The 13,058-nt window shown below is 42.8% G+C and overlaps 1 protein-coding gene and 1 long non-coding RNA gene across 4 annotated transcripts in view; one reads left to right on the top strand and one right to left on the bottom strand.

Moving 5' to 3' along the window:
• Positions 1-13,058, top strand: part of LOC139755502 (uncharacterized) — a 1,033,757-nt gene that overhangs the window by 110,772 nt on the left and 909,927 nt on the right. The window lies entirely within an intron of this gene.
• LOC139755501 (zwei Ig domain protein zig-8-like) overlaps positions 1-13,058 on the bottom strand; it is a 181,206-nt gene that overhangs the window by 39,788 nt on the left and 128,360 nt on the right. For all 3 annotated transcript variants that reach the window (XR_011714111.1, XR_011714112.1, XM_071673853.1), the window contains exons 3-4: positions 6,078-6,337; positions 996-1,117 (exon numbers count right to left, since the gene is read on the bottom strand). Coding sequence is in view for 1 of the 3 variants with exons in the window: in XM_071673853.1 (XP_071529954.1) it covers positions 996-1,117; positions 6,078-6,337 (382 nt within the window). In the remaining 2 variants the exon portion in view is untranslated. The remainder of the gene's footprint in view (positions 1-995; positions 1,118-6,077; positions 6,338-13,058) is intronic.

Raw genomic sequence — 13,058 nt, forward strand, 5'->3', positions numbered from 1 at the left:
TGAACAAGGTGAAGCAACAGTTGTACCTGAACAAGGTGAGGCAGCAGTTGTACCTGAACAAGGTGAAGCAGCAGTTGTACCTGAACAAGGTGAGGCAGCAGTTGTACCTGAACAAGGTGAAGCAACAGTTGTACCTGAACAAGGTGAAGCAGCAGTTGTACCTGAACAAGGTGAAGCAACAGTTGTACCTGAACAAGGTGATGCAACAGTTGTACCTGAACAAGGTGAAGCAACAGTTGTACCTGAACAAGGTGAAGCAGCAGTTGTACCTGAACAAGGTGAAGCAGCAGTTGTACCTGAACAAGGTGAGGCAACAGTTGTACCTGAACAAGGTGAGGCAAGCAGTTGTACCTGAACAAGGTGAAGCAACAGTTGTACCTGAACAAGGTGAAGCAACAGTTGTACCTGAACAAGGTGAAGCAACAGTTGTACCTGAACAAGGTGAAGCAACAGTTGTGCCTGAACAAGGTGAAGCAACAGTTGTACCTGAACAAGGTGAAGCAACAGTTGTACCTGAACAAGGTGAAGCAACAGTTGTACCTGAACAAGGTGAAGCAACAGTTGTACCTGAACAAGGTGAAGCAACAGTTGTACCTGAACAAGGTGAAGCAACAGTTGTACCTGAACAAGGTGAAGCAACAGTTGTACCTGAACAAGGTGAAGCAACAGTTGTACCTGAACAAGGTGAGGCAGCAGTTGTACCTGAACAAGGTGAGGCAGCAGTTGTACCTGAACAAGGTGAGGCAACAGTTGTACCTGAACAAGGTGAGGCAGCAGTTGTACCTGAACAAGGTGAGGCAACAGTTGTACCTGAACAAGGTGAGGCAACAGTTGTACCTGAACAAGGTGAAGCAACAGTTGTACCTGAACAAGGTGAAGCAACAGTTGTACCTGAACAAGGTGAAGCAACAGTTGTACCTGAACAAGGTGAAGCAACAGTTGTACCTGAACAAGGTGAGGCAGCAGTTGTACCTGAACAAGGAGGATGGACCCACCTGAGCTTGAGGACCCACTCGTTGCTGCCGTCGTCGTGGTGAACCTCAAACCTGTCGTCGTTGGTGAAGGTGAAGCGACCCACCGTCAGCACGTGGATGTCCATGTGACGCACCCATGACACCTGTGTGGGGCAGGCAGGTGTAGGTGAGCAGGTGTACTGAACAGATGACGCACGCACCATACCTCTATGGGAGGCAGGTGTAGGTGTGCAGGTGTACTGAACAGATGACGTACGCACCATACCTTTGTGGGAGGCAGGTGTAAGTGTGCACGTGTACTGAACAGATGACGTACGCCCCATACCTCTGTGGGAGGCAGGTGTAAGTATGCACGTGTACTGAACAGATGACGTACGCCCCATACCTTTGTGGGAGGCAGGTGTAAGTGTGCACGTGTACTGAACAGATGACGTACGCACCTTACGTCTGTGGGAGGCAGGTGCAAGTGTGCAGGTGTACTGAGCAGATGACGTATGCACCATACCTCTGTGGGAAGCAGGTGTAAATGTGCAGGTGTACTGAACAGATGACGTACGCACCATACCTCTGTGGGAGGCAGGTGTAAGTGTGCACGTGTACTGAACAGATGACGTACGCACCATACCTCTGTGGGAGGCAGGTGTAAGTGTGCAGGTGTGGAGAAGTGTAATGAACTGTTGAATCACTTTCAACACCTGTGTGACATGGAAGATATAGGTGAGCAGGTGGTAATTGGTGTATGGGAGTGTAGGTGAAAAACACACAGCGAAAGACCTTTGACCGGTATCTGTTATCTTTTATGGTGTCAACGCTACGTAATCCTGTTTCTGTTCTAATTGGATGAAGCAAAGGTAAGTCAATATGAAGGTTGTCTTCCATCCTTCCATTCCATTTAACAACAACACCCGGCCAAAAAAAAGGGGGAATGGGAGAATTATCATGCATTCTTGAAGTAAGCCTGCGTGGAGCTTAACAGCACAGAATGAAAGTATGTTAATATATTATAGTATATTAGGATCTTAGGTATAGTATATTAGGATCTTAGGTATGAGACCCAGCTCTAGATCATTAATTTATATTATGAAAAGGAATGAAGCCAAGAAGCGCACCTGGCGTCACGTTCCGCTAGTCCAAAGCTTTGTCGTTTGAAACAACGATTTACCTTCAGTCTGTGAGCCAGCCACTTGTCCATGCACGTAGTTCGTCCTCTTCAAGTGAATCTACGTACGCAGCAGTCGCTTGTGTGGTACTTAATCAAATGCCGTGTGCAATTCTAGGATTAGTACATCAGAGGTATTTACGAGTCCCACCTGACATATGAAAGAATTATTACAGTTTTGTTAAACTGGTTGTCTGAGATTTTGCGATCTAGAAATGTCATTTTTTTTGTCTCATCAATTTTCTATCTTTCAGCCTAGAACTGCCGTGAGAAAAATTGGGCTTTAACTCAAGAAACGTTTCTCATGTCATATATATATATATATATATATATATATATATATATATATATATATATATATATATATATATATACAACAACGACATTTGCCAATTTCCAGTCTTTAGGAACCTTACCTTTTGCAAATGTCTCTTATCGTCAGACCTTCAAAATTCATAAGACTTAAGTTATTAGCGTCAGTCGATTTTTTTGGGGGGTGTTAATATGTTATAATTATTGTAATGCTTTATAACTTCTACTTTACGTTACCTTTCATTTTGTCGTCAAACCTCGACATATTTCTTTGCGGTTGAGGTTGGCATGTATTCTTCTTCGACTGTATACACAGAGTTGAAGGATAGACTTACTTAACATGAAGGCCATTCCCTTGTCGTCATTAGTCGCTGCTCCACGTTCGGTTATTTTGGGTCCTATTAGTGGTCTTTTGTGTTATTTCTTTGCTTCTGATATTTGAGGAATTCCTTGGGGTTATTTTCAACATTTATGGCAATTTATGTTTACGTTTTCTTTGTCTTGTGACCTTTTAAATTTACCTCTGCGTCTTCAATAGTTCGTAACGATTTCACTGTTATCCGAATATATATATATATATATATATATATATATATATATATATATATATATATATATATATATATATATATATATTAGCGAATTAGTTTTGTTTTCCTGGTCATCATGACTGGTTTTCAGTTTACTGAAAGTCTTTTCAAAATGATACGTTTTCACTTTGTAAAAAAAAGTAATCCGTTTTTACGAATGCTCCACAATATCTCCCACCACATTTTTGTTTTTGTGGACAGTTGATGCAAAAAGTACGGTATTTATATTGAAATTTGTGGTAAGGAAAATTTTTTTTTCTATAGGAGTAAAAGAAAGGTAGCAGTGACTGAAATATCTAAGACAAATACATCGCAGTCCTGATGAAATCCAAGACGCCTGTTTGTGGCATAGGAACCATTGAACAGGCGCGGACATTACCAGCCTACATCGACTACCTAGAAGCACCTGTGCTGAACGGTTGCCACAGTGTATACGTAACTACGTCAGATAGGAAAAGAAACTCCATTAGCAAAGGTTTTAAAAGTTCAACACGTCTTCATCACAAGCCTCGATACTTTGATATTCAATTGTATTCTGCAGTTTTTGAGATAGGAAAATCGTTGTGCAGTTACATAAAAGGCTTGCCATCTCTCTCGTATTATTTCTCGATTTTTCATCATACTGTACGTATGTCATCATCGCAACCTCAAGGTCTGTTCCTTTCCTGTGTTGTCACATCCCTCACAAGACTGTAGAAGGCGTCTCTTTTACAAGTAAACCTTCACGCTTCGGTGATCTAACAAACAGAGTGAGTGACGGAGGTGAGATCCTCCCCCAGCTGATATACTGGAGGGAGAAGCTGAATCGTGTAGAAAACGGAAGATCTGAGACGATAGTGGTGTTGAGTTGCTGGTGAACAATGTATGTGAGAGGTCTGTAAGACGGAGGCTAAATGACCCACCTCTACCCACCCCTCCTCCAGGCACACGCCGGGTACTATGTATCTCACTAAAAGTTGCTCTGTTGCTGGCACCTCATTGGCCGGCCTATCAATAGATAGATGACGGCATCTGGTTGTTAAACTTGGCGGTAGCTCGACCCTGATTCGTTGGGTAGATGGATGTTGCCGCAAAGATTGCAACGGTGGCGAAAGTTTAGCCGTTGTCGTCTCGATGTATGTGTCTTGGGTGAGGTTAAACGTTTTCTATCCGTCGAGTTACTCACCAAATACTGGAGACTGATGAAGATTCAGAGGAGGTACTGGAGCTGACTTTACCCCTAGGTCCAAAAGAGGAAGCCGTGCATTGCCTAGCCATTACCGTCCTATTAGCCCCACATCAACTATGTGATAACTTCTAGAGTCGATTATCAGAGATCGCAGCTTATCGTGAATAATGCAGCCTGACTAATAATACACAGCATGCATTTAGATACCACAGATCATATCAGATAATCCTTGAATTTTATCAAATGATATTCAGTACCTACAATACTAAAGCAATAGATGTTATCTTTCTTGACTTTAAAAAGCATTCGACAACGTTCCACACGATAAGTTGATTGGCAAAGTTAGGGCTTATGGCATCACTGGTTGCCTAGGAAGCTGGATAGAAGCTTAGCTTACATAATGGAATCAAAATGTCGTCATGAACGTGGAATCTATTGTCACCCGTGACTAGTGGGCTCCCCCAGGGATCTGTCTTGGGGCCTTTACTTCTCGTCATTGATGTTTTTAACATTGATGTTAAGCTGATTAAGTTAGTGTTTAAAGTTGCAGATGACACAGAAGATCGCCAGTGCCATATTAAATGAAGGAGATCAGCAAAAATTATAAGAATATTAAGATGAAATAGTCGAAGTATCTAAAATGTCAAATGCCATGTACTGTTAATATCAGTTGTTGCAAGTGCGAAACTCAACAATTTCTTTTTATTATGAACTGATAGTTCACGTGGTTAAGGGCACTCCTTGTGTTAGGGATGTAGGAATTGTCTCCTCGAGCAACTCTAAAACCTTCCGAGTACTATAACGAAGCAGCCAGGAGAGCAAATAGAATAATAGGATTGACTGACAGAAACTTTACGTACAAAAGCAAGGATGTGGTTTTGACACTATACTTCATTCTAATTAGAACCCACCTCGAATATGCAACTAAACTGAGTCACTCCTTTCGGAAGATGTCATGTAAGTACATACTGAAAGATTTATATTTGTTCTATCTAACCAAGAGGTGGCTTCGAAACAGGTGAATAAAATGCTTCAGAATACTTAAATCATCAACAATGTCGATACAGAAAACTTCTTTACTCTCGCACTAGTGCTTCCAATGAGAGAGAATAGATTAAAAAGAGATCACCGATTTAATCTTGATTCCTCGAAATATATTATCAACGCCTGAAACAAGCTCCCAGAATGTGTTGATCGGAGCAACATATATAGTATGTTCTTGATTACCTGTCACTCTTTGGTATTGAATAATTCGTTAACGAATCATTATAACGTAGTGGTATATTATACTATCTACTCTGTCATTGATCTCTCCTTGGCGATACTGCGATAACGTATGAACATGATTAATCTATATAGCCTGCTTTAAGACAACAAGAAGGATTTATTGTATGATCCTTCTCCATGAGAAGTATCATAGATGTAAATTGCGTGGCTGGAGGTGAAAGTTTATCTCTATTATTGTCTTCTATATTTATACATACATGGAGGGATGCATGTCTTTGGTGAAGGAATGCATGCTATATTCACAGCCACTCTATCTCTGACTTTGTCCCCCCGAAAAAGTTGTCTTCAGACGATTTAGTCGTGCAAGGTATTTCTTCTACTTATTTCCCGTAAGGCGTCTTGTCGGAAGGAGTGGAGGGTGGTAGAGAGTCTTTGCTTTGCGATCTTTTTCGTTTACTGCTTTTAAGGGCAATATATCTTTATTCAGTATCGTTAAGGAAAGACCACCTCGCTGGGACCATGGAGTCTGTTGGGGTCTGTGTATATGTAAATGGATAACTCTCTCTCTCTCTCTCTCTCTCTCTCTCTCTCTCTCTCTCTCTCTCTCTCTCTCTCTCTCTCTCTCTCTCTCTCTCTAGGACACTCACCGAGCGCTGGCCGAGGTTGTTGACGATGCAGGGGATGAAGGCATTGGTGCCTGCGTAAGCGCGGACCTTGAGCGGCGTGGCGGGGTCAATATAAGGCTCGGTGGCTGACACCTTACCTGGGGAGGAGACCTGGTGCACCTCCAGTGGGCTTGGGGCGTGTTCAAGACCCATGAGGGGTTTATGAAGGGAGAACGGGTCTCCGGTTACATCCTCCCCGGCTGTGGTCACCTCGTCCGTCACTCCGTCTGATGCGCTCACCGCTGTGGAGAGAAAAGCTGTGCTGAACATTCTGTGGAAGGCATACTGGAGAAAAGAATGATTGCTGTGGTGCGTGTCTGACGGTACTGTGAGGGGACATACCGTACTGGTGATGCTGTGGGTGGAGCACTTGGGCAGGAAGCTGTGCTGTGGTGGTGGGACTACCAAGAGCTAAGCTTTGATTACAAGATATTGGGAGGATTTAGCAAGTGCTTTTCCCTCTTCTTGATAAGCAGAGCACCTGACATTAAACCTTCATTTCCTCACAATACACAGTGTGTAACACTTCATACCTATTACTATTTATTCGCCAGTATTTAATATATAACACAACTGGTGTATATTCTACCATAGAACAAGAATTTTATCTCATTTTGACTCCTTCTCCTAAGATAAACCTCTGCTCCTCCCATCTTTTCATATAAAACACGAAAATCCCTTTTTTGCTCGTACAGTCTCCTGCACTCCCTCATCCTGCAGCACATTATATAAAACGTTAAACAATTCCCTCTCCTCACTGATACTCTCCATCACACCCTCATCTCTCCTCCCTCGCATAACACACTATATAACACCCTGTTCTTTCCATCGCCCCAACATAATACAAGACAAAACACACTACACCTCCCTTACCTCAGATCACATTACATAGCTCCCTACACTCCCCTGTAACCCCCTTTTAAACACATTATATCACTCTTCACTTGTCTCTCCCTCCATAACACACACCGTAACTCCCTGCACTTTCCTTTCCCCACATAACACTTATCATAACACACTGAACTTCTCTCCCCTCCCCCCCACATAACACACAACATAGCACACTACACCTCCTTCACCCCACATAACACAACTTTGATACCCGGCAAGCTTGCGGTAGAGACACTCTGGGTTACAAATAAGTGTGTTTAGTCTATTCGTTCCTATCCAAGCAGCAAAGTTGGATCGTAAATTACGATAAATTCAACAGCTGGGTCTGGAACGACTCCACTTTCTAGATTACTGTTAAATTATCATCCATTCTAAACTTTCCCCGATAATTGCATGCAAAAGAAGAGAGAGAGAAAAAAAAAATTTAACCCGCTGAAGGTAATGTATATATCTTCGATCCTGTGTACATAATTAAGCAGGAGTTTGGTGTATGAAACTTGGGCCGCTGCTTGTCTGGTCTGTGGATGGCCTAAGTTGAAGACAACATAGAGTGAAGTTACATCATCAGAGTCTTTGCATAAGAGGGCCAAAGTCTTCTAAGAGGTCTGTGTGTGGGTGAGTTTAGTCATACGTATGTATTCTTTTGTTTCATATATTCCTCGAAGTCCATTGGACTCCCATGATATAAGGGTATATCATCATTCATTATTCCAGTATAGTTTTCCCTCCCCTAACAAATTCCATTTATTCTTTCTTAGGAAAAGATGATCTGTTATAACTGTTTAAATCTACCTGGTCACATCGGGTAGCGAGCGAAATTCATGACTTGTTGTAAATGATTATGAAACAAATGCGCATGCGCACGGGCTGCTTATGTATGTGTGCGCATTGCCCAGCAAGACATAGTTTACGCAAGGTGATCAGCTGTGGGATGGGTTTTGAGGAAGTCTTTTTTTATTTTTTGACAAATTTCGTTTGTGTGGTAGCGTTCTGTCCATGCCACAGACGCTCTTGGAGGCTTTTGAGCGACTCTGACACATGAATTTACATGAGAAAGACAGACAACAGGAGGCCTGATTGGCCCAGCGACTAGGTTGTCTGGCTAGAAAACAAAAAATGAGTTTAACTTGACAAGAAAATGTAATTCCGCTCAGCAGGTTTTTAAGTTATCACCGACTCCCCGCTGCTGCACATTTAACTTCTGGTGTCCCCGTTACCGCTGTCGTTTATACACTTTATTTCTGGCGCTTTTCTCTGAGTATAACTGAATTTATTTATTTTTTTAAACGAATTTTGAAGGTATCTATAGTTTCAGGAAAGTGATACAAACTAAAGTGCGATGACCCTCGTTGTGCGGATAGCTATGGTGACCTCAGCCATCCCATGCCGCTACATTTGTTATAACATGTTATGACCGTAATAACCCAGTCTTACTTTTCTCTACTTGCTGCTAGGTTGTCTTACCTTATAGTTTTGTGATTGAGTTAAGAAGTGAACGTGTTTGAGAAAGAATATATAGTTAATGTGGCAACTATATCAAGAAAGCAGATGCCACCAACCTCTAGTGTTATCTCTCTATCTGCCTGTCTATCAACTTGTCTGTTACTCTCTCTCTCTCTCTCTCTCTCTCTCTCTCTCTCTCTATATATATATATATATATATATATATATATATATATATATATATATATATATTTTTTTTTATACTTTGTCGCTGTCTCCCGCGTTTGCGAGGTAGCGCAAGGAAACAGACGAAAGAAATGGCCCAACCCCCCCCCCCCCACCCATACACATGTATATACATACGTCCACACACGCAAATATACATACCTACACAGCTTTCCATGCTTTACCCCAGACGCTTCACATGCCCTGCTTCAATCCACTGACAGCACGTCAACCCCGGTATACCACATCGCTCCAATTCACTCTATTCCTTGCCCTCCTTTCACCCTCCTGCATGTTCAGGCCCCGATCACACAAAATCTTTTTCACTCCATCTTTCCACCTCCAATTTGGTCTCCCTCTTCTCCTTGTTCCCTCCACCTCCGACACATATATCCTCTTGGTCAATCTTTCCTCACTCATCCTCTCCATGTGCCCAAACCACTTCAAAACACCCTCCTCTGCTCTCTCAACCACGCTCTTTTTATTTCCACACATCTCTCTTACCCTTACGTTACTCACTCGATCAAACCACCTCACACCACACATTGTCCTCAAACATCTCATTTCCAGCACATCCATCCTCCTGCGCACAACTCTATCCATAGCCCACGCCTCGCAACCATACAACATTGTTGGAACCACTATTCCTTCAAACATACCCATTTTTGCTTTCCGAGATAATGTTCTCGACTTCCACACATTCTTCAAGGCCCCCAGATTTTCGCCCCCTCCCCCACCCTATGATCCACTTCCGCTTCCATGGTTCCATCCGCTGCCAGATCCACTCCCAGATATCTAAAACACTTCACTTCCTCCATATATATATATATATGTACAGATATTTATTTTGCTTTGTCACTGTCTCCCGCGTTAGCGGGTTAGCGCAAGGAAACAGACGAAAGAATGTCCCAACCCACCCACATACACATGTATATACCTACACGTCCACACACGCAAATATACATACCTATACATCTCAACTTATACATATATATACGCACACAGCCATGTACATTATGCACATGTACATAATTCATACTGTCTGCCTTTATTCATTCCCATCGCCACCCCGCCACACATGAAATAACAACCCCTTCCCCCCACATGTGCGTGAGGTAGCGCTAGGAAAAGACAACAAAGGCCACATTCGTTCACACTCAGTCTCTAGCTGTCATGTATAAAGCACTGAAACCACAGCTCCCTTTCCACATCCAGGCCCCACAGAACTTTCCATGGTTTACCCCAGACGCTTCACACGCCCTGGTTCAATCCATTGACAGCACGTCGACCCCGGTATACCACATCGTTCCAATTCACTCTATTCCTTGCACGCCTTTCACCCTCCTGCATGTTCAGGCCCCGATCACTCAAAATCTTTTTCTCTCCATCTTTCCACTTCCAATTTGGTCTCCCACTTCTCCTCGTTCCCTCCACCTCTGCTACATATATCCTCTTGGTCAATCTTTCCTCACTCATTCTCTCCATGTGACCAAACCATTTCAAAACACCCTCTTCTGCTCTCTCAACCACATTTTTTTTATTACCGTACATCAGACCACACATTGTCCTCAAACATCTCATTTCCAACACATCCACCCTCCTCCGCATAACTCGCAACCATATAACATTGTTGGAACCACTATTCCTTCAAACATACCCTATTTTGCTTTCCGAGATAATGTTCTCGACTTCCACACATTCTTGAACGCTCCCATAACTTTCGCCCCCTCCCCCACCCTATGATTCACTTCCGCTTCTATGGTTCCATCCGCTGCCATATCCACTTCCAGATATCTAAAACACTTCACCTCCTCCAGTTTTTCTCCATTCAAACTTACCTCTCAATTGACTTGTCCCTCAACCCTACTGTACATAATAACCTTGCTCCTATTCACATTTACTCTCAGCTTTCTTCTTTCACACACTTTACCAAACTCAGTCACCAGCTTCTGCAGTTTCTCACATGAATCAGCCACCAGCGCTGTATCATCAGCGAACAACAACTGACTCACTTCCTAAGCTCTCTCATCCACAACAGACTGCATACTTGCCCCTCTTTCCAAAACTCTTGCATTCACCTCCCTAACAACCCCATCCATAAACAAATTAAACAACCATGGAGACATCACACACCCCTGCTGCAAACCAACATTCACTGAGAACCAATCACTTTCCTCTCTTCTACACGTGCACATGCCTTACATCCTCGATAAAAACTTTTCACTGCTTCTAACAACTTGCCCCCCACACCATATATTCTTAATCCCTTCCACAGAGCATCTCTGTCAACTCTGCCTTATGCCTTCTCCAGATCCATAAATGCTACATAAAAATCCATTTGCTTTTCTAAGTATTTCTCACATACATTCTTCAAAGCAAACACCTGATCCACACATCCTCTCCCACTTCTGAAACCACACTGCTCTTCCCCAATCTGATGCTCTGTACATGCCTTCACTCTCTCAATCAATACCGTCCGATATAATTTCCCAGGAATACTCAACAAACTTATACCTCTGTAATTTGAGCACTCACTTTTATCCCCTTTGCTTTTGTAGAATGGCACTATGCAAGCATTCCGCCAATCCTCAGGCACCTCACCATGAGTCATATATACATTAGATAAATAACCTCACCAACCAGTCAACAATATAGTCACCCGCTTTTTTAATAAATTCCACTGCAATACCATCCAAACCTGCTGCCTTGCCGGCTTTCATCTTCCGCAAAGCTTTTACTACCTCTTCTCTGTTTACCAAATCATTCTCCCTAACCCTCTCACTTTGCATACCACCTCGACCAAAACACCCTATATCTGCCACTCTATCATCAAACATATTCAACAAACTTTCGAGATACTCACTCTATCTCCTTTTCACATCATCACTACTTGTTATCAGCTCCCCATTAGCCCCCTTCACTGAAGTTCCCATTGATTCCCTTGTCTTACGCACTTTATTTACATATATATTTTATTTAATGTTCATTATACCTTGACGCTGTCTCCCGCGTTAGCGAGGTAGTGCAAGGAAACAGACGAAAGAATGGCCCAACCCACCCACATACACATGTATATACATAAATGACCACACATGCACACATACATACCTATACATTTCAACGTATACATACATATACATGTACATATTCATACATGCTGCCTTCATCCATTCCTGCCGCCACGCCACACATGGAAATGACACCTCCCCCCCTCCCCTCGCGTGCGCGTGAGGTAGCGACAGGAAACGACAACTAAGGCCACATTCGTTCACACTCAGTCTCTAGCTGTCATGTATAATGCACCGAAACCACAGCTCCCTTTCCACATCCAGGCCCCACAAAACCTTCCATGGTTTACCCCAGACGCTTCACATGCCCTGGTTCAATCCGTTGACAGCACGTCGACCCTGGTATACAACATTGTTCCAATTCACTCTATTCCTTGCACGCCTTTCACCCTCCTTTATTGAACGGTCAAGCCTCGATCGCTCAAGATCTTTTTCACTCCATCCTTCCACCTCCAATTTGGTCTCCGACTTCTCTCGTTTCCTCCACCTCTGACACATATATCCTCTTGGTCAATCTTTCCTCACTCATTCTCTCCATGTAACCAAACCATTTAATACACCCTCTTCTGCTCTCTCAATCACACTCTTTTTATTACCACACATCTCTCTTACCCTTTCATCACTTACCCGATCAAACCACCTTACACCACATATTGTCCTCAAACATCTCATTTCCAACACATCCACCCTCCGCACAACCCTTTCTATCGCCAATGCCTCACAACCATATAACATTGTTGGAACTACCATTCCTTCAAACATACCCATTTTTGCTCTCCGAGATAATGTTTTCGCCTTCCACACATTTTTCGACGCTTCCAGAACCTTTGCCCCCTCCCCACCCTGTGACTCACTTCCGCTTCCATGATTCCATCCGCTGCCAAATCTACTCCCAGATGCCTAGAACACTTCACTTCCTCCAGTTTTTCTCCATTCAAACTTACCTCCCAATTTACTTGTCCCTCAACCCTGCTGAATCTAATAACCTTGCTTTTAATCACATTTACTCTCAGCTTTCTTCTTTCACACACTTTACCAAAGTCAGTCACCAACTTCTGTAGTTTCTGACCCGAATCAGCCACCAGCGCTGTATCATATATATTTATTTATTTATTTATTTTATTTATTTTGCTTTGTCGCTGTCTCCTGCGTTAGCGAGGTAGCGCAAGGAAACAGACGAAATAATGGCCCAACCCACCCACATACACATGTATATACATACACGTACACACACGCAAATATACATACCTATGCATCTCATTGTGCACATATATATACACACATAGACATATACATATATGCACAAATACATAATTCATACTGTCTGCCTTTATTT

The sequence above is a fragment of the Panulirus ornatus genome, chromosome 19 (genome assembly GCF_036320965.1).
Source record: "Panulirus ornatus isolate Po-2019 chromosome 19, ASM3632096v1, whole genome shotgun sequence".
Classification (NCBI taxonomy): domain Eukaryota; kingdom Metazoa; phylum Arthropoda; class Malacostraca; order Decapoda; family Palinuridae; genus Panulirus; species Panulirus ornatus.